The sequence below is a fragment of the Eubalaena glacialis genome, chromosome 10 (genome assembly GCF_028564815.1).
Source record: "Eubalaena glacialis isolate mEubGla1 chromosome 10, mEubGla1.1.hap2.+ XY, whole genome shotgun sequence".
NCBI lineage: Eukaryota > Metazoa > Chordata > Mammalia > Artiodactyla > Balaenidae > Eubalaena > Eubalaena glacialis.
In genome coordinates this window covers 19,879,363-19,903,399 of record NC_083725.1, presented here as the reverse complement: position 1 = coordinate 19,903,399, position 24,037 = coordinate 19,879,363, and the positions used below count along the sequence as shown (strand labels likewise).

Genomic DNA, 24,037 nt, shown 5'->3' with positions numbered 1-24,037 from the left:
CCCTGCATTGGCAGGCGGATTCTTTAACCACTGCGCCACCAGGGAAGTCCTGACCATACATTTTGGACCAGAAGATATCTTCCAGATAATCTCATCTGTGTCCATTTTTAAAAATTGTGCATAACAAACCATCCCAAAGCCTAAAGGCTTAAAATGACTTCAATTTATTAGCTCACAATTCTAAGGGACAGCCGTTTGTTCTGGGCTCAGCTGGGTGGTTCTCCTAGTCTCGCCTGGGATCACTCATTTGGCTCCAGTCGTCTGGCAGCTGGATGGCATCTGGATGGTCTAAGGAAGCTTCACTCACGTCTCTGGCAATTGGTGATGGCACTCCGCTGGGTCCTCCTCTGCACATGAACACATCCTCCAGGAGGCTAGCCCGGGCTTCTTCAGACCAGAGAATCAAGATTCCGAGAGGGAGAGGGCAGAAGCTGCAAGACTTCTTGAGGCCTAGGCTCAGAAGCCTCACAATCTCACTTTATCATTTTCAATTGGTCTAAGCAAGCACAAGGCCAGCCCAGATTGAAGGGGGCAGAGGAGGGACAAAGTCACTCCAAGAAGGAGTATACCTTCTGCCATGAAAGGAACCATGGACGCCTGCTTTGTAAACAACCTACCGTGTCATTTAACTCTCTTTCACAGGTGAGAAAAACAAAGCCAAGAGAGTAAAATATTTGGCCAAGATCACCAGCTAGAACCTGACCCTCATTCAGTGCTCTTTCTACTATCTGATGGCAGCTCAAGAACAGGCCAGAGTTTGGCTCTCAGGGAGCAGACAAGTGGGGCCAAAGACTGGAAGATAAAGAGACAACTGTGTATCATTTACTGAGCACATTCTCAATGGTTAGTGCATAATTAGTCATCAAAATAGAGATGAGGGGCTTCCCTGGTGGCGCAGTGGTTGAGAATCTGCCTGCCAATGCAGGGGACACGGGTTCGAGCCCTAGTCTGGGAAGATCCCATATGCCGTGGAGCAACTAGGCCCATGAGCCACAACTACTGAGCCTGTGCGTCTGGAGCCTGTGCTCCACAACAGGAGAGGCCGCGATGGTGAGAGGCCCGCGCACCGCGATGAAGAGTGGCCCCCACTTGCCGCAACTAGAGAAAGCCCTCGCACAGAAACGAAGACCCAACACAGCCATAAATAAATAAATAAATAAATAAATAAATAAATAAATAAAATTTTTTAAAAAAAGAAAAAAAAATAGAGATGAGGACAGAGACCTGCTCAGAAAAAGGTGGACAAAGAAAAGTGAGTAGCAAAGGTCGGCAAGGGCACAGTGGGGGAGTACAAGGAAGATGGGGAGATGGGTTCATTACTCAAGGATGGAAAACAAAGGAAAAGAAATTTAACATAGAAGGAGGAACCTCAGAGGACAGACTCATTCAGCAGGTGCTAGAATGGAAAAAGACAGCACACAGCAGACTAAGATTCCTGTGAATGAAGAAAGAGCATTTTGACTTGGAGCAGAGGGCTGGGATTACAGCCCAGCAAGAAAAGACCTGATTTAGTTTAATCAAGTTAATCAGCCTAGGGGTAGAACAAGTTACATGTATAGACAGCAGTCCCTTGTGATATGTTGAGTCAAGCTGCACTAATGAAGCAAATAATCTGTGTACTGGTGATTTGTCTATATATATGTTGTATGTCCTTTGTAACCTGGAGGTTATTCTCTTGGGTATAAAGTGGACTGTGTGCTCTAAATGACTGGCTGAATACATAACAATCCAAAATAGATGAGGAAGAGCCCTGTACAGGCTGGCCATGAACTTGGTTCAACTCCATTTGCAAGCAAATGTTATCTCTCTCAGACGAAGGCTAGCTGAAACTTAAAATATTGTCTTTTTAAGTTTCACACATCAAGATACCCCTGCTTTATGTTCAGGTTTTCTTTTTTCTTTTTTGCTAATGTTGAACTAATTTGATGTTTTATTTTTTAAGTAAATAAATGAGTCTAAACCACTGGTTTTACAATTGGTGTGCTCCTTTTAGTACAAGAAGCTCAGTCAACCATTATAAGTATACAGACTGTATTTTATAGTGCACAGGGCTTATGGGTATATAAAGCTTAAGGCGGTAAATTACTGATGCCTAGAGCAGACTTTTATGTCATTCATAGTTTCCCTTCCTGGGTTATCCTTACTTCAAGGGCCAGAACTATTTATGTTTACTTATTTAGTAATACGTAAACACAATGCCATTTTTTACTACCTTACCCTTGAATTTTCTCACTCTTGGCTGTACATGTTCACCCACTTCCCTGCCAACCTTGGAATACTTCTGCTTTAAAAGCCACTGGATTTCTTCAAAATCTTGCCCTTTCACGTATCTACGTATAACCACTATCCACATTTCATTTCTCATTGTCTTCAGGAGACAAATATTAGCATAAACTATAGATTAATTTTGTTTTAATCTACTCTACTCAGAATGAAGTTTATATGGCTCAACATTCAAAATTTAATCAGAATAGAAGAAACCTGGGGGAAATAACTAAAGCAAATAAGAAAAATAGTTCATATTTTTATTAAACATGCCACATTCCAGTGAAAATCTCTGAGGCATTGATTTATAAATTTATAAAATGTACAATTGCCAAAACACAACATATGATTAGTAAACGGATGTATGGGAAAGTGTTCAAACTTCACTTATCAAAGAAATGTAGCATTTTTTTTAAGAAGAGAAAACAAAAATTCTTAAAAGAAAAAATAGCCGCCCACAATTCTAAACATGTACCTTGCAAGTATTAAATTCAGAAAATAAAAATACTCAAAATAATAATATTTAGTCTTCCAAGGATGCCCACTGGCAGTCTTGTACATTGCTGGCATGAGTAATATTGCTACAGCCATTTTGAGAAGCACTTTGGTAGTGATATAAAGAGTCACAAAAACATTTTGACTCTTTGGTCCTATAATCCTACTTCAGCATCTGTCAGGGGCACTGTAAAAATAGAAAATGTGCAGTGATGTTCATTAAGCAATACTTATAAGGGAAAATCACAATGTTCTGCACCAGAGGAATAGTAAATAAATTATGGAAATCCTAGTAGTTTGAATATTATGCAAATATTTAATGATTGCTCCAAAGATAAGTAATGTTGAAGGTGTCTTATATATAACCTTTTTGAAGATTATACATGCATTGTGTGAATGAATGGCATCTTCTATGCACCTATGGAAATTAGGAATTGAGGAATCTTCCTTGATATGTCTCTGTCCCTAACCCTCTAAAGTCATTTAATCATTTGGTGGACAATTTCACCCACTAAGTAGCTCTGAATACTTTCTACTTTTATTCCGTTTCATCACCACCATCCATGTCCAAGCAAACACCTCTCTCTCTCCTACACCCTATAAGTACCCTGACCACTCTCCCTTGTTCCCCACTGGAATCTTTTCTCCACCTGCTGCTAGGATGATCTTTTGTAAAAAAAATTTATTGAGGTATAATTGACATTATTATCTAATTTTAAAAACTTTTTTTAATTTTACAACATTAGTTTCAGGGGTACAAGATAATGATTCAATATTTGTATATATTGTGAAATGATCACCACAATAAGTCTAGTTAAAATCCGTCACCACACATAGTTACAAACTTTTTTTCTTGTGATGAGGACTTTTAAGATCTCTACTCTCTTAGCAACTTTGAAATATTCAATGCAGTGTTATTAACTATTGTCACTATGCTGTACATTACATCCCCATGACTTAATTATTTTATAACTGGAATTTTGTACCTTTTGACCCCCTTTACCCATTTGTCCCATTTCTGTCACACACACCCCCCACCCCCCGCACCTCTGGCAATCACCAATCTGTTCTCTGTATCTATCAACTTGTTTTTGTTGTTTAAATTTCACATATAAGTGAGGTCATATGGTATTTGTCTTTCTCTGACTTATTTTACTTAGCATAATGCCCTCAAGGTCCATCCATGTTGTCGCAAATGGCAAGATTTCTTTCTTTTTATGGCTGAATAGTATTCCATTATATATATGTATGTATAAAGCCACATCTTCTTTATCCATTCATTCATTGATGGACACTTAGGTTGTATCCATATCTTGGCTATTGAAAATAATGCTGCAGTGAATACAGGAGTGCACATATGTTTTCGAATTAGTGTTCTCATTTTCTTCAGATAAATACCCAGTAGTGGGATTGCTGGGTCATATGGTGGTTCTATTTTTAGTTTTTTTAAGGAACCTCCATACTGTTCTCCATAGTGACTGCACCAAACTGCATTCCCACAAACAGTGTATGAGAGGTCCCTTTTCTCCACATCTTTGCTAACATGTTATTTCTTGTCTTTTTGATAATAGCCATTCTGACAGGTATGAAGTGATAGCTCATTGTGGTTTTATTTGCATTTCCCTGATAATTAGTGATATTGAGTATCTTTTCATGTGCCTGTTGGCCATCTGTCTGTCTTCTTTGGAAAAATGTCTATTCAGATCCTCTGCCCAAATCAGATAATTTGCTTTTTTGCCATTGAGTTTTATGAGTTATTTATATATTTGGATAATTAACCCCTCATCAGATAATATGATTTGCAAATACTTTCTCCCATTCAGTAGGTTGCCTTTTCATTTTGTTGCGTTCCTTTGCTGTGCAGAGGCTTTTTAGCCTAGGTTGATCTTTTAAAAGTACAAATCTGATGTGTCATGCTCCTGCCCAGTCATCAATGCTTTCTCGTTGCTCCAGGACTAAAGGTCCAACTGCTTAACCCAAGGCCCAGTGTTGCATGATCTAGCAGCTGCCTTTCTGCTCTCCCCTTCAGTTAGTCTTCTCCACCGCCACATCCCAGCCAGGCCGGCCTCGTTTCAGCTCCTTGCTTCTTGCCTTGGGGGCACTTACTCTATAGCTGCTACCCCTCCGCCTGGAAAGCTCTCTCCCAGAACTGTCTACCTGCTACCTTTTGCTTTATCCTTCATCCTTCAGGCCGTATGTCATCTTCTTAGGGAAATATTTGCTTCTGCCTCATATAAGCAGGGCCCCTTGTTATATGCTCTCATAACACCTGTTTAATTTTTTATTGTTTGCCCCCACTCCTACCCCAGCAGAATGTAAATTCCATGAGGGCAAGGACTTGACTTGTTCACTGCTCTTTGCCCAGAGTTCAAACATGTGTTGAATGAAGAAATCATACTTACCACTTTTTGTTATCTTATATTTGTATAATTATTGGACTCATATCTGTCTCTCTCATTAGGCGGTAAGCTCTCTAGGATAGTAGCTATATCAGCTCTGCTTGCCATTGTATCCCTGCATCTTCTCTGCAGGAGGCTTTCCACAAATATATATTTAATACATTTTATTACAACCATGTGAAAAGTGCAGAGGAAAAGATCACATCAAAAGGGCAATACTGATTGCATTAGGATTGTGAAAATACGACTGATTTTTTCTCTATCTACAAGAAACATTATAATGTAAAATGATAATATAAATAAAAACTCACATTAAAAAGAAAAATATATTGTACTTATCGAATAAACATAATTTTACAAAAATTAAAAGTGGAATTGATACCTGTAATTACTCTATTCTAAGAGACCAGGTGTTTGATTTTTTTCCCTAGTGTGTCTAAATGGGTGCATCATTTTCACATAGCTATAAGCATAGATAAAATGTTGTACTTTGTTTTTTCTGCTTCATGTTATGTCACATGCTACATTGCCTGAGTAATTATTTTTAGCAACTGCATAATGTTCAGTTAAATTAATGTACTTTGCAGGGGGGTGGGGAGCGGGAGGATATTTCTTTAAGATACATGTCCTGGAGTAGAATTCACACTGAGTATTCACACAGAGGTACAGATTTCTGACTTCATTGGCCAGATGTTAAAAAGAAACAGGCAGTGATGGATTTGAGTGCAAGTGTGGAATGAGTGCTTGAGATGAAATTAAATGAAGTGTGATTATTTTAAAAGAGAGTCAATGTTATATGGAGGCTTTAGAAAAAAACAATAAAGTTACGTTTATTAGAGAGTTCCTAAGTCGGGTAGCTTGACTGTCCTCTGAAATGAGAAGGATGTGTTGAGAAGTGGGCAGGGATGCTGCTGAATGTTGGGGTCTGATAATTTGGAAGGGTTTCTGAGGAACTAGAGGTCATGTACAAATGTGGGACATTAGGGAATTTCCTGGAGGTCCAGTGGTTAGGGCTCAGCACTTTCACTGCCTGGGGCCCGGGTTCGATGCCTGGTTGGGAAACTAAGATCCTGCAAGCTGCGAGGTGTGGCAAAAAAAAAAATATATATATATATATATATATATATATATATATATATATATATGACATTAATAAATGAGGTAGTAATAAGTTGGAGGCAGCCAGTACTGGTTAGAAGCAGGTACCTGTGGTCTTTTAGTCTGTTAGTAAGAATAGTAGCAGTAGAGACAGGAGTGACCAGGTGTCAGAGGGATGGCAATGGCAAAATGGGAGGCACCAATGCAAATTATGTGGACTAGACATGATGACTACTGCGTAGTGCTTTTCAAAATGCAAGTCTGGGCAGGATGGCCTCTGGCTTCCCTCTTGATTATTTTATAAAATGACAGTATCATAGCCCCAAGCAGGAGCCTGACTTGCACCCATCACAGTTCATTGCCCTTAACCCCAAATTAGCCATTCTGCAGCTGTCTTGCTCACCACTTTCTTAGGAATACAAACTCTCTAACACTTGTGCTTCACAGAGCACCCTGGATAAAGGGCAACTGCGGAGTCATGTGAAATTCTTTCCAAAACAGCAGAACTTCTCGAGCTTGGGGCCCAACAACAAGCCTGGCTTTTTCATCAGAGCTTTGTCAAGCTGACCACTTGATGAAATTTGTCATTATGTTCTTCAGACTCCCCTTTCTGCTTTATTTGCCTCAGTCCAGGGCAGTCTCTCTCTGGATTAAATATTCTCTCATTTCCAAACAGTTCTAGGGTCCTCCTGAAATGCAGCAAATGATCTGCTTTAAAAAAAAAAAAAAAAATCACAACGATGATTTAACTAAGGACTTAGAGCATCATTTTCATTTGAAAGAAGACTAAGCAGGTAAGGGCAGGGGAGAAGGAAAAAGAAATAATGGCAGAATTTCAGTTCTGGCATTCTGGAAGTGTGGGTCAGACACATTTGTGCTTTGGATGACCTTTCCTATCCATCTCAAAGCACACTGCCCTTACTACCGAGCATTAGTCATGTCCTCATTCATGGGCTTTTGTGTTTGTGTGTTTAACGAATTCCATTATCTAAGACCATTACATTCAACAATTTCTTTTCTGCATGTAAGCTTTTCTCTTTGACTACTGAATGAGCAAGTAAGGACCCTATCTGTTATATTCACCGTTGAATCCCCATTGCCTACATGGGACCTGTTACATAAACATTGCTCAATAAACATCTAATCGTTAACGAATGAATGAATGAGTAATCAGAACTAGAATATTCTAGTTTCCCCATGTCATTAAAATATCTATCATTCAGTTGCATTATTAGGTCAGTTTTGCACAATGCTCAACCCACGTTGTCCTCAGAAACTTGATTATTTCAACTACTAGCAGACACTTTTAGATTGTCATCGAACTTAGATGATAACAGCCAAAATACATCCATGGTGGTGAAGAGAAAACTCCGACTAGAGCCAATTTTTCCCCTGGACTTATAGTTTATGCAACTCCTCCACTAGGTAAAGTTTGACCCATCACATGAGTTTGCACTTCATGTGAAGAAATTTAAAGCATGCATTGATATTTTTGTTTTATTTCAGCAAACTCCAGAAGACAAAGAGGGATATCAGATGGCTTCAAGGAGTAACTGGTGAATGGTTTGAAGAAGTTCAAAGGAAAAAGTTTTGCAATGAAACAGATGTTAGCCAAATGTTAAAACAACCAGTTACATACAGACTGAGAAAGGGGATGGCAGAAAATGGTGAGACCTTAGGGCACCTCATTGTAGATAAGGGCTCAGTGGGATCTCCAATTTAACCAATCCATGTTTAGGACTATTTTTAAATCATAAGGGGCAAAATTCACAATAAAAAGAGTGAACTGAAAATGTACTGTACTGTCTTGAGGGTATGTTTTTAGAGTCAGGCAAGGTAGCACAGTGGTTAAGAACACAGGCATCAGTATCAAAAAGGGCCTGGATTCAAATCTTCACTCTGTCTCTATATTCTCTATTCTATCAGAATTCATGTGACTCTGTTCAAATTACTTATTGTTATCCTCTATAAGCCTCAATTTTCTCATCTTTAAATGGGTATGATAATACCTACCTCACAGGGTGGTTGTGAGAATTAAATAAAATAATACGTATAAAGTACTGAACTCTAACACAGTAAGCATGTAAATAAATGAGATGATGATGCACAATGACGGGGAGACAGAGGAGGGGAGGGAAAGGAGAACAGGAAATGAGGGGGGTTAGGAGGGGGAAGGTGGTAGAGAAGCTGCCACCCTTCTGGTACTTTGGTAACTTAAACCCCATAAATGAGCTCAAACAAATGCCTTCCTTGGACATTCTAACTTTGTGACTACCAGCATGTCTCTTACCTTCACCAATCAATCGCTTATTTTTTAATCTGTAAATGAGGATAATAAAAACTGCTTTCTCAGGACTATTTGAGAATAAGAAAGTGCATTAGAAATTTTAAATAGTAAAACAGTGTAAAGTATCTCTCTACTGATAGAGTCACATTGACTGCTTTTGTTATATGTTACTAACATTAGTAACATTGAGAAACATGTAACAATATATCTAAACTTATATATTGGAAATATTTTGCAACTCCCATAAAAAAGAAATCTATCTAAAAAGTTCACAATTCAGATTTTTAGATTAACCCCATACATACCATGATGAATTTCCCCTTACCCTGAATTCCTCATTTAAAAACTCAGCATGTCCAAAAGTATTACAGCATGATGGAATTGGTATATGTTGAGCGTGCCTTAGAATTTGTAATACTCATATATAATATCATATATTATCTATACATATATATTATACATATTTATATTACATGCATACCCACATATAAACCGTATATGTAGCAAATACATATGCACAGAGATTTTAATGGGAATAAGGGGCACTCTAAAGGGCTTAATTTCCTTTTCCTTTACTTTCTCTGATATGAAAAGTCACGTAGTCTATCACCATGTTTTTAAAGCATCAAAATAAAAATTTCTGAAGGATAAGGTAGTTAAGAGCAGCAGGCGAACCGAATGAGGTCCCTAACGCACTACCTTTGGCTTTGGATTGCCGTGGGGAAAACACATTGAGAAAGTGTCCCAGCTGGTAGGAGGGGAAGGACGTCCTGCAGAGCTGCAGGCCCCAGCACCTACTGAAAGACTCCCCACTCTTTTTTTTTTTTTTTAATTTTTATTTATTTATTTATGGCTGTGTTGGGTCTTCATTTCTGTGCAAGGGCTTTCTTCTAGTTGTGGCAAGCGGGGGCCACTCTTCATCGCGGTGCGCGGGCCTCTCACTATCGCGGCCTCTCTTGTTGCAGAGCACAGACTCCAGACACGCAGGCTCAGTAATTGTGGCTCACGGGCCCAGTTGCTCCGTGGCATGTGGGATCTTCCCAGACCAGGGCTCGAACCCGTGTGCCCTGCATTGGCAGGCAGATTCTCAACCACTGCGCCACCAGGGAAGCCCAGACTCCCCCACTCTTAGTGAGGCTCCTCCGCTCAGCAGAACCAAGAGGCACAGGGCGCCCCCTAGTCCCGAAGTCTTCACGTGGGGATGCCTGCGTTCCCAGACTGCACGGGTGGGGGTGTTAGTTCTCCAAGAGTATTTACCTGGAAATATTAATCATGCAAAATTTTTACAATTTTCTTTTAGATCCTATGGAATTACAAACATCAAGATCTAAAAATATACCTAATCAAAGAAACCCAACATCCGTTCCTTCTCGGCTGAGCTTCAGATCATCATTTGCTTCCCTGCTCTCATTCAGAAAATCCAGAAAGGAGACTTTAAAGCTTCAACCACTGGGAGAGAAAGGGTGAGTTAAACTCAGCTCCTGTGACAGCTCGTTAGTTATCTGATACCAGAGCCCACCAGCCTGTTTTGTGTTCAGAATGTTTAATGTTTGTTCTTAGAATTTAATTTCAGATAGTAACAAAGGAAATAGGGCTGAGCCCTCAAAGGGACAAAGTCCTTATGAAACTTTGAAACTGGGCTCATCTGAAATCCAACTTCTAACCAACTGCACAGGTCTCAAGAGGTGGACATGGTGAATGATGGATTAAATGTTGAGAAATAATTATTGACAGTTTCTCCACTCTCCAAGAGCCTGGTCTTTGCCCTGGTCAGGAAGATACATTTAAATTGAAACTACTCCTTACTTGGGGAGTATGTGTGTCAGGAGAATTGCAGTATAAAGAGTAAATGAGCATAAATGAGATGAGCAAAGAGTAGAGAAAAACTGAATTATGAAATGGAGAAAAAATATATTACCATCATTAAAAATATTGAGGACAGCCATTCTTCTGTAGTTGCTTGGAATTTAAACTTAAGGTGAAGGAGGGGAAGCTCTGAGAGCAGTGGAGGTATTGTTCCAGATGGTTCCCAGTTGAGAACTGTGTAAATCAGTTCATCTTGACTCATTTCGTTGTTGGATTGTTTTGTGAAAAACAAGCAAGGCTTTGCTTACATGCAATTTGCTGACTGCTAAATATTTTCAGCATGTCTTCCTGGTTGGAAAGCTTCCCACCCTCTTAAGGTGTTGGCTTGGCACATGATGTGTTCCATGAGTGCCATTAAGAGTGCATTGCAGCTCTAAATAAAAGGTGTTGGAGGTCACTCTTGCTGAAAAACAACAGGCAGCAAGCAGCTTGGTGAAGCATGCAATGAGGCTCCTGACTCATAGAGGAGCTCTTGGGGGAATGGAAGGTTTTTGCTTCCAGCTTTCACCTGAGGCTGTTTTTGTCTTTGATGAAATAGTGAAGAGCCGAACAAAATGTAGATTTATGTGATTGTTTCTACCAGAGTCACTTACGAGGAAATACTCTTCAAATAGGTGAGTTGCTTTTCTTTGTAAAAAATGTTTTAAACACTAGTAATTCTCTCATTTGGGAATTAAAAATTGAGGAGTATTTCCTTTATAGGAAATATTATTTTTAAGGAGAAAAGAAATATTCCTAATGTGTAGTGTGGCTGAGGCTTATGATGTCATTTGTGTTTTAGGTAATTTTCTTCACGGCAGAGTTTTATTGTAGCTGAACAATCTAACATTAGTAAACTAGGAGAAGTTGAGGAAACTGTTAACTCTATTGACAAGTTATTTCCAAGCTCATATTGTAAATTGCTGCCAAAGTGGATCAAAGAAGATGAAAGATCTATAATCTTCATTCTGGGTCTCATGTATTTTAGTTATAGACCAAATTGAAAAAAATGAAACTCTTGCAAAATTCTGTTTAGCAATTGTTCTTCTTAAATATCACAATGACTTGTAGCTGTCTTTTAGCCAGACAAACACAGGATACAAAAATGAAACAAATTTTATCCTTTAAGCACGTGTGTGTGTTACAGTTTTCAGAATTTGCCATCTTTAAATACATTTTATGTTCAAACCATAAGCGGGAATAATTGTGCTGGTGCAGAATGTAATGAAGGCACTGTTTTGTGCTCCTAATAGGTTTCAGAAGATAAAACATGAAAACATGACCTTTTTATTTTTAAATATGAACGTGACCTAAATATCTGGATCTAAATCCTGAACGTGAATGTGTGTGCTGACGGAAGGGTGTTTTTAAGGGAGCGTAGCACTATGGTAGGACTATAAATTGTGTGTCATACGTTCCGAGGGGCCCTTTATTCTTTTTTTTTTTTTTTTTTTTTACTCTAAGGTTTATTTATTTATTTTTTTTAAGTTTTTAATTTTTATTTATTTAGTTATGGCTATGTTGGGTCTTCGTTTCTGTGCCAGGGCTTTCTCTAGTTGTGGCAAGTGGAGGCCACTCTTCATCACGGTGCGCAGGCCTCTCATTATCGCGCCTTTATTCTTAAGTAGAGCTTTTTTCCTTCGGCAGTTCTGATTTTCTTCAAAATACAGAGTCAAGCTTCAGCATACAGACTCTGGTTCAGGAGCTCCTCCTTGCCTATAAGCGCAGTGGGAGGAAGTGACAAAGAGCCCCAGAGGGGAGCACAGTCATCCTGTGCGAGGCAGGTTTCTACTTGCTGAAGCCATCAGGACTCGACTTTGTCACACTCTGTCCTCTGGAGAACAAGTCAGCAAAGCAGTTTAAGAGGTTCTTCTGCAAAACACAGAAAGAAAGCCAACCCCTAGGAAGCCATGGGAACACAGTGACTTCATTAATTAATAAAAAGGCAAAAAGTTTTGCTATTTCTGATTCAAATATGACTACTGAAGTTTCTCCTCCCAAATTTATGTACTTCCCAAATTATCCCATTATTATTTTAATCCTATTTGTAAATGATTGAACCGTACTCTCTACGACTCTACCACAACCCCAGGAACAAAGAAAATTTTCCATTCATGTTTTAATTCATTTATTGCTAGCCAAAAATTCAAGAAAACATACATATACAATTGTACCTTGGTATCTGCGGGGGATTGGTTCTGGGAACCTCCTGCGGATACCAAAACCCACAGGTGCTCAAGTATCTTATGCAAAATGTACAGTTAGCCCTCCATAGCCACAGATTCAGCCAACCAGGGTTCCATCCGCGATTAGTTGAATCCGCAGAACCTGTGGACACTGAGGGCTGACTGGATTGTGTATCTTTCTCCTAATATTTCCCTGTAAGTTATGTTTCCTTGTGTCTTGTTTTGGGGTGTTTATTGCCTGAGATATGGTGCTCAGTCCCCGCCACAGAATTTCAGTAACTCCATCGCCTCCACGTAGTTCAGCAAGTACCTGATAGTGTATATCATGAGCTTATAAATGCAGCCTTCCTGGCTGCCCAGCAGTATCTACAGTTACTTTTTCTTATTCCAGGCCCCCGGTTATTCCACTGATGCACCCCTCACTGTGAATAGGTGATGTGCCACCCTCTGTTCCATGCACCAGCACACTCCACAATGAAGTCGTCCCTGCAAAGGGGCCCCTTCATGTCTACACACATTCTTAAAGCTATGAAGCCATGTGCCACCAGTTCATGAGGGTGATTTTAGAGATGTTGATTGTTTTCCCCTCTACCCTTTCCTTTGTTGTAGTCCCAAGGACTAGGGCAAAGTGGAAGTACAAGGGAACTAGTTCATAAAACTCATGAGTAACATGTACAGTTAAATTTAAGTTGGCTTCTTTCCTTTGAGGACCATCACAGTGTATAGCATACAGTAAGTACTCACCACACAGCTGTGATTATAGAGTGACAGCTGCTCTCCTGGAGCGAGGGTATGCCTGCCCACTACCCTGTTCCTTTCGGATGATTTTTTTACCTGAGGATGCAGAGTTTTGGTGGGTGCCCAAATTTGCCTGATCTATCATAGGGTGTACACAGCCTAGGCAGTCCAGTTTACATAAGCAAAAGATCAAATGCTATTTTGGAAAGTTTAAAAGGCAGATTATTGTTTTCCCTGGATTCTGTTTTCTGTCTGTCTGTCTCTCTCTCTCTCCCTCTTCCTTTTTCTCTCTTTCCAAATGTCCTACTATGCTGCCTTCCTTTTTCCTGCTAAGTGACTAGGCTTCAGTTGGAGGACACAGGAATGTAAGACACCTAGATCAAAGGAGAGATCAGAGTAAGCAAAATCCTTCTTTGGAAATTCTCCTTCAGTGATCCCAGGTGTGGTGTCCACAGATAAACAGTAGGATTGTGGTTACAGGAGGGAGAAGCAAGACAAAGGGAGTGGTTCCCAGATGATCTGGTTGATCATTATTAGAATTTCATCAGCATTTTAAAATAATGACAGATAACCAGGCCCCAGCCTTGAGATTCTGATTCAGGCCTGAAGTGGGGCACTTTATTTATTTTTAATTCCCTAGGATATTCGGATGCTCATCCAGGTTTGGGAGCCATGGCGGCAGAGCTTCCTACCCCCATTATGGCAAGGGCCATCAGAATTCCTGGCATGGTACTAATAGCTGAGGTGATAGCTTCTCTTTCATTTATTTATCAAAGTCCTACTCTGGATCAGATACTGTGTTTAGTGCTGGAGATAAAATCGTGAAAATAAGGCAAAGTCCCCACCTGGAGGACTTTAGAATCTAGTAGGGAACACCAGATGACTGCGTATGGTTGGGCAGAACTCTAGGAAGTGCCGATCACAGCACGATCATCATGGATTTATTCGTATATTCATTATGGCAGTTTTCTGGCAAATGACAGTAAGGATCTTGAAGAAGCGATGCTCTTTAGAAAACACACAAGGATGACCTCTGAGTGACAGCCTCGGTGACAGCTGAGTACACTGATGATTATGGTATTATATGGTGAGTGCTGTGGTGGGTGCATGGTATTCCTGCCATGAGAACATTATAGGAGAAGCAGTTAATTCAGACTGTAGGATACAGAAGCATTCCTGGAAAAAGAGAGCCAATTTCTGAAGGACACATAGGACTGAGCTAGGCAATTAAGAGTTAGGAGGTTGCGCTGGGCAGAAAGAATGATACAGCAAAGATGCAGAGACTGGAAAAAAGCAAGAACTCATCTAGGTCATTGAGGTTCAGTGACCAAGTATAAGGCGAGACTGATAAGAGGTGGGGTGGGAGTAGCTGGCAAAGGCCAGAGCATAGGAACCTTATACATGCAATGCTAAGGAGCTTGGACTTGATCCTGTAGACAGCAGGGAGCCCTTAATCACTTTTTCTAATAATACCATTCTTTTCCTTATTATATGTATTATATATGTATATGTATTCCTTTATTTTATATTTATATATATATATATATATAAAACAGATAAAATCACCCCCCACCCACTGACCTGGACAAACACGAATTATTTTGGTGTATTTCATGCGTGTGTGCATATGCATATTGTATATATATTTTTTCATTAAACAGAGACGTGACATAATGAGATTTTCATTTTAGAAAAATCACTTTAGCACAGTGGTTCTCAAGCAGGGGCAATTTTGCACCCCGAAAGCCATTTGACAATGTCTAAAGACATTTCTGCTTTTCATAACTGAAGGGTGGGTGCTGTTGGCATCTAGTGGGTAGGGGTCAGAGATGTTGCTAAACATCATATAATGCATGTGACAAACCACTACACTGAAGAAATGCCAGTAGTACCAAGGCTGAGAAACTGCTCTACCTATAGCTGGTGAAGTGGGAATATATGTGAGAGATCTTTAAGGTATGGCTCAGTAGGACTTGTAAGCAAATGCAGATGAGATAGCTTTCTATCTCTTGAAATCACCAAGTCCAGAGGACTTTGACCAGCATAGCTTTTGTGATTGCACTGCTGTTTTTATTTACTCTACAAGTGAAAGCCTTCCATATCAGAAACATAAATTAACTTGAAGGCGGGCCTGGAAGTGACCGTGGAGACTCTGGGCCTCCAAGCCTCCTGAGTCCTATACCCTGCCTGCAACCTAAATCCACACGACCTTGCACACTGTCAGGGAGCATGCATCCTCCCACTCACAGCACACCCTCCCACTCGGTGACACTCTGTCCCAATTGTGCCACCTGCTACCCTCAGAAACTGATTCTTGCCCTTGCTCCCTTCACTCCAAATCAGACCAGGGGCCTGACAAGCTGATAAGAGTGTTGAGCTGAACAGGGACACCATGAAGCCGGCAGCTCCACAGGGCTCCGGAAAGAATCTTCACAATCTGGACCTCCTCTTGGCTCCAGGCAAATTGAATTACTTGCCAGTTCCCGGCCTCCCTTACTCTCTCACATCTCAGGCTTGTGCTCCTGCTGTTCTTTTCCTCTCATACCTGTTCAACCACCACCTTCTCTCCCTGTTGCCTTCCCGGTTCATCTCTGCAAGTGCTCACCGGCCCCTCTGCATTTTCAGCATATTTTACCTAAGCCTCTGGATTGTCCTTTTCACATTGTGGCTTGCACTTTGCCTCATTATGTATCTAATCTTTCCTATCATAAAGCGTCTCAGAGAACAGGGTCTCTATCTCAGGCATATTTACTTCCTCCAAAGCACTCAGAATAGTGCCTAGCGTGTAGAAGGCTTGCAGGCTCAATAAAGTTGTGTGAAAAGGAAGCATATGAATAAAAACAGTATTTTAACTTCTAAATATTATTAGTATCGAGCTGGTATTTCATAATAATATGAAAAGAATCCATATTAATTTTAATTTCTGTTTAAATTTTGAGCTAAACTATAAAATACATGTTGGTATCTTTTAAATATAAAATTGTTTGGCCTCCCAGGTTTTATGCTCAACTTTCAAGAACCATGAAGCAACTAGGAGTTTGAATGAAGGAAACCTGCATCTTGCCACTTTCAATTGATCTGACCTAGAGTCTCAGTTTGTTTGATTCTTGATTCCATCTTGCTGTTCTCTTAGCGAAGGAGAGGACTTGATTTCATACAAGAGCTCTCAGTCATTATGGTCTATTAACTCTTAAGCTGCAATTCAGGCAGCACACCCTGGCATAGGATTATAGATTTTAAAAAATCCAAATTTATCTCAATTTTGGACCTATGTCTTTAAAATTTTTCACCTTCTACTGAATTTTAGAGAAGCAACATAAATAGCAAAAGCATAATTGTTCTCCTTCAAGATGATTTCATAATAAATAAGGCATATTTATAAAAATAAGCATCCTGAAGTCATCTTTATAAGGTTTGCTTTTTTAAAAATTCCCTTAAGAATTGTTGAGTCTGGTTCTGACTTACTCTCTCTTTAAAATAAAAATGTACAGAAGCAGAAAATCTGTTTCCCATTTACAAGAAAAGTCTGTGTGCCATACTGATCAAGAATGAGAGCTCTAGATTCAGTCAGCCTGTGGCCGGCTCTGAGCTCAGCCACTAGGTACCTTGTACAGTGTCTTCTAACTTCTCTGATCTGTAAAATGAGAGTTGTCATAGTATCCACTTGACAAGAGTGATGTATTTAAATGAGATAACATGCCTATAGAGCATGAGAATACTGCCTGACACACAGTAAACACTCAACAAATATAACTGTTTTTGTAATTAAGTCTTCATGCTATGTTCAAGTACAAATCCACTATTATGTAATTTTTCTTGGCTACCTGAGTGACAAAGATGTAAAAAATTTATCCTAAGCAAGAATAGGAAAATGTTTCTGAAAGATTTTTCAACAGTGCGCTAAGAAATGTCTCCCTACTAAGCATCAGAAATATATCTTCTCAAGATATCAAGATATAATAGCAAACATGCTATTGATTTTCCAAAAGTTAGGCACTTCTTCAAAGAAGTTATTTCAAATTCTTTTCACAGATATGACGACCACATACCTCCTGTGTCTGTGAGGGGAACTGCTTTGGTAAGTAACCAAAGAACTAAAGGTTATGCTGAAGAACTCAGAATTAATGTAATTCCTGATTGGCTACCTACTTAAATAGAATTCTCATTGGCGCAGTTTGAAATTTCCTTGAGAAGCTTAGATTTCTCCTACAGAGTTCAAAGTTTCCCAGCTGTGATCGGTTTCCAGTTGGCTGTGGTACTAAAATACTCAAACAGCAGGCTCTGCCAGGAGGAGTGAGGCCATTGTGTGTCCACAGAGACCATCGTTAGCATCTCTGATATTTTACCACGTGTCAGTCCTGTACAGCCCTAAAATGTTGGACAGAGGAAGAATTTATTTGGGAATAGCAGAGGAATTGCAATTTGGGGCATGCAAACTGTAGCAAGCTGCAGGCAAGTCTGCTGAAGGTTTGGGGTAGGCTGTATTTGGGCAGGGAATGTAAAGAGGGGAGAGTTCAGTTTGAGTCTGTCAAAATCAATGGAGACCAGCTTTGAAAATTTCCAAATAAACTTCAAACCAGTGTGGGTCTGCACTAGACCTATTCTGGGCAAGATCATCATTTGTATTCAAAGAGGAAGCCACTGATAGGTGAGGTGCATTTGGACAGAACAGGTTCACATGAGGGGACTGACCCAACAGGACCTCCACTTAAAGGGCTTAAAATTTAAATTTATCATCTCTGTGTTCACATGCTTATAAGATTGAGAAGCTTTAAGTTTTCTGTTTCTTACTTTTTTGCTGTCATGACTTTTGATCTACACACACTTGTGTCTTCCTGTGTAACTCATATGGTTTGGAGATGAAAGAAAGATGGAGTTTTGGAAGGTACCTAAGAGTGCAGGAGAAAGGTAGAGGCATTTCTCAATTGATGACCCTTAGTACTAATATCTACCTTTCTCTCTCTTCTTTTTTCAAAAAGCATAGGATAGAATTCTGGTGAGGAGTGCATATAAACAGAGGTCTTTACTTCACAAACAAAAGTGAGCCTCCTTTCTTCTTCAGAGTAATGCTACTTCTTTCTAGAAAACATTGAGCCCTATCTCTCTCCTTTATATGCTTGAGCCCCAGCCATGACGCCAGCAGCAGCAACTGCTACATTCTGATGGAGAACTTGCTATCATCCAGGTACTTGACATGGGTCACTTCATTTAATCCCCAGAGGTAATCTATGAAGTAGGTACTATTATTATTCCCATTTAAAGATGAAGAAACTGAGGTTCAGCGAATTTAAAGATCATGCTCAATGTCATACTGGAAAATGGTATAATCAGGATTGAAAAACCCGGGTCTCTGTTAACTCCGTAGCCAGAAGTCAAAAATGCCTACAGGGCTTCCCTGGTGGCGCAGTGGTTGAGAATCTGCCTGCTAATGCAGGGGACACGGGTTCGAGCCCTGGTCTGGGAAGATCCCACATGCCGCGGAGCAACTGGGCCCGTGAGCCACAACTACTGAGCCTGCGCGTCTGGAGCCTGTGCTCCACAACAAGAGAGGCCACGATAGTGAGAGGGCCGCGCACCGCGATGAAGAGTGGTCCCCGCTCGCCGCAACTAGAGGAAGCCCTCGCACAGAAATGAAGACCCAATGCAGCCAAAATAAATAAATAAATAAATAAATAAATAATTTAAAAAAAAAAAAAAAATGCCTACAGCTCCATCAGCCCCAAAGCCCTGTTTGCTTATGAGCCCCGGTTGCTCGCTACCTGCAGACTTTCCTTTAACTGAGCAGTGGACTGAACTGGCACACATGCAGCTTTGTTCTCTAAAAGGACAGAGCCCTACTTCAGGCTGCTTCTGTACTCTTGCTTTTCCTCAGAGAAGTGCTGAGAGCTAACCCTCCTTTCCCACTTAAGAGCCATGGGGTCTGAAACAAATGAGGAACATAAAAAGGAATGCGAGCACCTAGAAGTTATAAAACAGGAGAGCTAATCAGGAGTTCTTGGGATTTGAAAGTCCAGTCTGAGGTTTAGTAGATATCCTTCTTTGGCACTCTTAATTGCTGCTTGCCTTAAACCATTTCACTGCTCAGAGCATGTCAATCTAAAAAAGTAAGAACTGGGAATATAAATGAAACTCAAGCTGATGATTGTAGCTCCCAGTTAATAACGATTATAAAAAGTAGGAGAGAGAAAATAATGAAACTATTGTTGAAGACAAGGGTTTTGTATAACATGTAGATCTCCATTATTTATCCATGAAAGTCCTATCCCCTTAACCTGCAGAGAGCTGGAATTTGGCCTTTGATGCCACAGGAATTCTTTTTTTTTTTTTTTTTTTTAATTTATTTATTTTTGGCTGTGTTGGGTCTTCGTTTCTGTGCGAGGGCTCTCTCCAGTTGCGGCAAGCGGGGGCCACTCCTCATCGCGGTGCGCGGGCCTCTCACCATCGCGGCCTCTCTTGTTGCGGAGCACAAGCTCCAGACGCGCAGGCTCAGCAGTTGTGGCTCACGGGCCTAGTTGCTCCGCGGCATGTGGGATCCTCCCAGACCAGGGCTCGAACCCGTGTCCCCTGCATTGGCAGGCAGATTCTCAACCCCTGCGCCACCAGGGAAGCCCGCCACAGGGATTCTGACAAGATTTAAGATAATGAACTTCCCCTCACTTGGTTGGTAGCCTAGCAGGAATGGTACAAGGGGGATTCCAACATTTTATAGGAGGTTGTACTACATTCTTGGGTGACCTTCCATTCAAAGAGAAGGAAGCTGGCACTTCCCTGGGGTCCAGTGGTTAAGACTCCATGCTCCCAATGCAGGGGGCCCGGGTTCGATCCCCGGTCAGGGAACTAGATCCCATATGCATGCGCAACTAAGAGTTTGCATGCCACAACTAAAAGCCTGCATGCCACAACTAAAAGATCCCACGTACCACAACTAAGACCCAGCACAGCCAAATAAATAAATAAATATTTTTTTAAAAAGAGAGAGAGAAGGAAGCTGCTATTTATACATTTACATCAGGGACTTCCCTGGTGGCACAGTGGTTAGGAATCTGCCTGCCAATGCAGGGGACATGGGTTTGATCCCTGGTCCAGGAAGATCCCACATGCTGCAGAGCAACTAAGCCCATGCGCCACAACTATTGAGCCTGTGCTCTAGAGCCCGCATGCCACAACTAGTGAAGCCCACACGCCTAGAGTCCCGTGCTCTGCAACAAAGAGAATCCACCGCAATGAGAAGCCCATGCACCACAACGAAGAGTAGCCCCCGCTCGCCGCAACTAGAGAAAGTTCGCGCACAGCAACGAAGACTCAATGCAGCCAAAAATAAATAAATAAATAAATATACATTTACATCAGCTTAAAAGAAGCAAAGGGTTTCAGAAAACAGAATTTTTAGAGCTAGAAAGTGTGAAAGAATTTCAGTCTAAAATGGAACCAGAGGATACATTGCATAAAATGGAAAATCTCACACATGTTCCCTGAGGAAGACAAAACTTAAGGACTGAGAGACTGATTTCCCATAAATGCCTGATTTACAGAAAACTGATAATAATATTGGAATTTTCTTAAATGACAGGGAATTGGTCAGGGGTTGCCTCCTATCAACCTTGCAAAGTTTTGCTTATGGTTTCCAGAGGCATGAATAAAAATGACCTGGGTCAGGTTGGCCTCACAAAATAAGCTGAATTGAGCTTTGTTTGTATGACTGGACTGGTTTTGTCTGCTCAGGAAATTTTCAAAGCTGATCTCCATTTGTTTGTTTGTTTTTAACATCTTTATTAGAGTATAATTGCTTTACAATGGTGTGTTAGTTTCTGCTTTATAACAAAGTGAATCAGCTATACATATATACATATATCCCCATATCCCCTCCCTCTTGCATCTCCCTCCCTCCCACCCTCCCTATACCACCCCTCTAGGTGGTCACAAAGCACGAGCTGATCTCCCTGTGCTCTGCAGCTGCTTCCCACTAGCTATCTAGTTTCCATTTGGTAGTATATATAAGTTTGTTTTAACAGACTCGAATTGAAATCTCCCCTCTTTACATTCCCTGCCCAAATACAGCCTATCCCAAACCCTCAGCAGACTTGCCTGCAGCTCGCTACAGTTTGTGTGTCCCAAATTGCAAGTCCTCTGCTATTGCTAAATAAACTCATCTCTCGATCTTGCCTCAGTTTACCCTTTTATTTAGGTTGACAAGAGAAACTTAGAGATCTTCTAGCTCAGAGTTTCTCTCCACTTGAGCACTTCTGATATGTTGGGCTGAATAATTCTTTGTTGTGGGGCCTCTCCTGTGTACTGTAGGATGTTTAGTGGCATCCTACTAGATGCCAGTAGTTCTCCTCCACTAAATTGTGACAATCAAAACTATCTCCAGAAATTGGCAAATGTTCCATGAGAGGCAAATTGACCCCAGTTGAGAACCATCTCCTTAAAGGCGAGGGATCCAAAATCAAAGTAGCCGCCATCTCCGAGAATAGACAAACTGTATGGCCTTGGCCACTTGGTCACTCCTTATTTCTGAACAAATTCTGGCTGGGTCTGCTCTTAGATGATATGCCAGCTCTGTACCCCTAGAAACATACCTCCAATGTGGCATAACCAGACTAGGCTGGTGTGAGCTCCCTGAGGCTGGGACTATGCCTGCTCACCTGTGTATCCCCACTTCCTGGCACAACGTGAGTACTCAGAAACTGAAAGAAGAAATGAATGTGTGGTTTTAAGCCACAAGGTGCAATGCTGGATTTGACCTTTGCAGGAAAACAGATGCAGAATAAATTCAAGAACACCTTGAAAAATTAACTTGTTGACTTTATCAAGGCATTTGATAACATCCGTGAGCTTAGGCTTCAGTTCCAACAGCTGTTCTACAGGTTTGGCTGCCCTAGAAGTTCTCAGATAGTCTGAGGTTACTCTGTGACAGAGGTTTGTTTGTCTCATGTCAGAATTGCAGATGTTATCAGGAGAGTGAATTGGGGTTGGAAAAATGGCCTTATTTTGCTCAGCATATTCTGTGTACCATGTTTAAGAATGTAACTGAGACCCTAAAGCCAGCATTTTGAGACTCTGGCCTCTAATCCTGTAGGACACTTTTCTAACTCATTACGCTACGAGCACCTGCAGGAGTCCTCCAGGAAATTCTCGGTAACCACAGAAGACTAGTAATGGCTAACGATGAGGAATTACTAAGTGCTAGACACCATTCTAAAGTGTTTTACAACTATTAATTCATTTAATCCTCGCAGCAACACTATGAGATGAGGAGTATTGTTGTTGCGTTGTTGTCTTTTTTTTTTCATTATTCCAAGAAAGAAACTAAGGTACAGAACAGAAACGTTAAGCAACTTGCCCAAAGTTGTACAGCTTTTAAGAGAGAGAACCAGGATTTGGACTTTAGTATTCATGTGCTTAACCATTATGCTTTCCTACCTCAGACATGCTATATTGAGTCAATATTGTAAATATTCAGTGTCTCAATTTCTGTAATAATCTTCACTAAAAATCTTATATATGTAATTTCCTACCTTGGTATATTGAAAATCAATCCATAACTGTGTGCGTGGAGGGTATGGAATGTTTAAAGCAAGGTTCCTGTCTTCAGAGAGTTTACCACCTAATTGAAGAAATGTACATCAGTAAAATAAAAATACAAAGCAATGTAGTGGAGAAAATAGGATTAGAGATCAGACCATATGAGTATCAGTAGCCAGTGTCACCTTTTATTATTCCTGTGACTTGAGTAAGGTACTTAACTGAGACTCAGTTTTTTCATCTGCAAAGTGGGAATGAAAATCCCTACCTATTTCACAAGTTTGTTCCAAGGATCAAATGAGAGAAGATATTTTTAAAGTATATTGAAAACTGAATAAATGAGTAATTTTGTTCAAATATAAGATAGTGTCAAAAGAGTGTACAAAAATGTATTGGAGAAGTTCAGAAGTGGGAAATATTATTGTGGGAAGCATCGTCTTTGAATTCAGTAAATATGAGTCAATCTCTTAAATGCTGATGCTATGCAAGGTGCTCAGGATACAAAGTAGAATACTATGCTTTCTTAGTTATTTTAGAATTTGGTCCACTTCCAGGGTTTTATTCATGTGTCTGTGAATCCCTGGTTTCCTAGATCAGAGCGGGGATTAGAATGTGTGAGAGGGTAGGGGAGGAAGGGTAGAAGTCGAGTGATAAAGTAAAAGTGGAGAGAATGTAAACAACTTTGATATGAAATAAAAGGTATAATACCAGGGCTTCCCGGGTGGCGCAGTGGTTGAGAATCTGCCTGCTAATGCAGGGGACACGGGTTCGAGCCCTGGTCTGGGAAGATCCCACATGCCGCGGAGCGGCTAGGCCCGTGAGCCACAATTACTGAGCCTGCGCGTCTGGAGCCTGTGCTCCGCAACGAGGCCACGATAGTGAGAGGGCCGCGCACCGCGATGAAGAGTGGCCCCCGCTTGCCGCAACTAGAGGAAGCCCTCGCACAGAAACGAAGACCCAACACAGCCAAAAAATAATAATAATAATAATAATAAATAATAATAATAAAAAAAAAGTATAACACCAGAGGTGCATAAAAGATACTGTGGTAATTAATTATTCCTGCAAGAATTGGAGAAGGACTAACAGAGAGGGTGATAGAGGAACTGGACTCCAAAGGATGAGCTGATATTTTCCAGAAGAAGGGGAGGAAGAGCGAAGATCAGGAGCAGAGACACGGAGTCCTCAGAAGAAGTGCA

At 40.6% G+C, this 24,037-nt stretch overlaps 2 protein-coding genes across 4 annotated transcripts in view; both read left to right on the top strand.

Moving 5' to 3' along the window:
* The window catches only part of EXPH5 (exophilin 5), a 72,879-nt gene that overhangs the window by 37,576 nt on the left and 11,266 nt on the right, over positions 1–24,037 (top strand). For 2 of the 3 annotated variants that reach the window (XM_061203889.1, XM_061203891.1), the window contains exons 2-4: positions 7,764–7,924; positions 9,845–10,007; positions 17,346–17,391. In XM_061203889.1, the coding sequence (XP_061059872.1) occupies positions 7,764–7,924; positions 9,845–10,007; positions 17,346–17,391 (370 nt within the window). The remainder of the gene's footprint in view (positions 1–7,763; positions 7,925–9,844; positions 10,008–17,345; positions 17,392–24,037) is intronic. The other variant, XM_061203890.1, reaches the window with a different exon arrangement.
* The window catches only part of POGLUT3 (protein O-glucosyltransferase 3), a 56,282-nt gene continuing 43,123 nt past the window's right edge, over positions 10,879–24,037 (top strand). The window contains exons 1-2 of the mRNA XM_061203894.1: positions 10,879–11,024; positions 17,346–17,391. The gene's annotated coding sequence lies outside the window, so the exon portion shown is untranslated. The remainder of the gene's footprint in view (positions 11,025–17,345; positions 17,392–24,037) is intronic.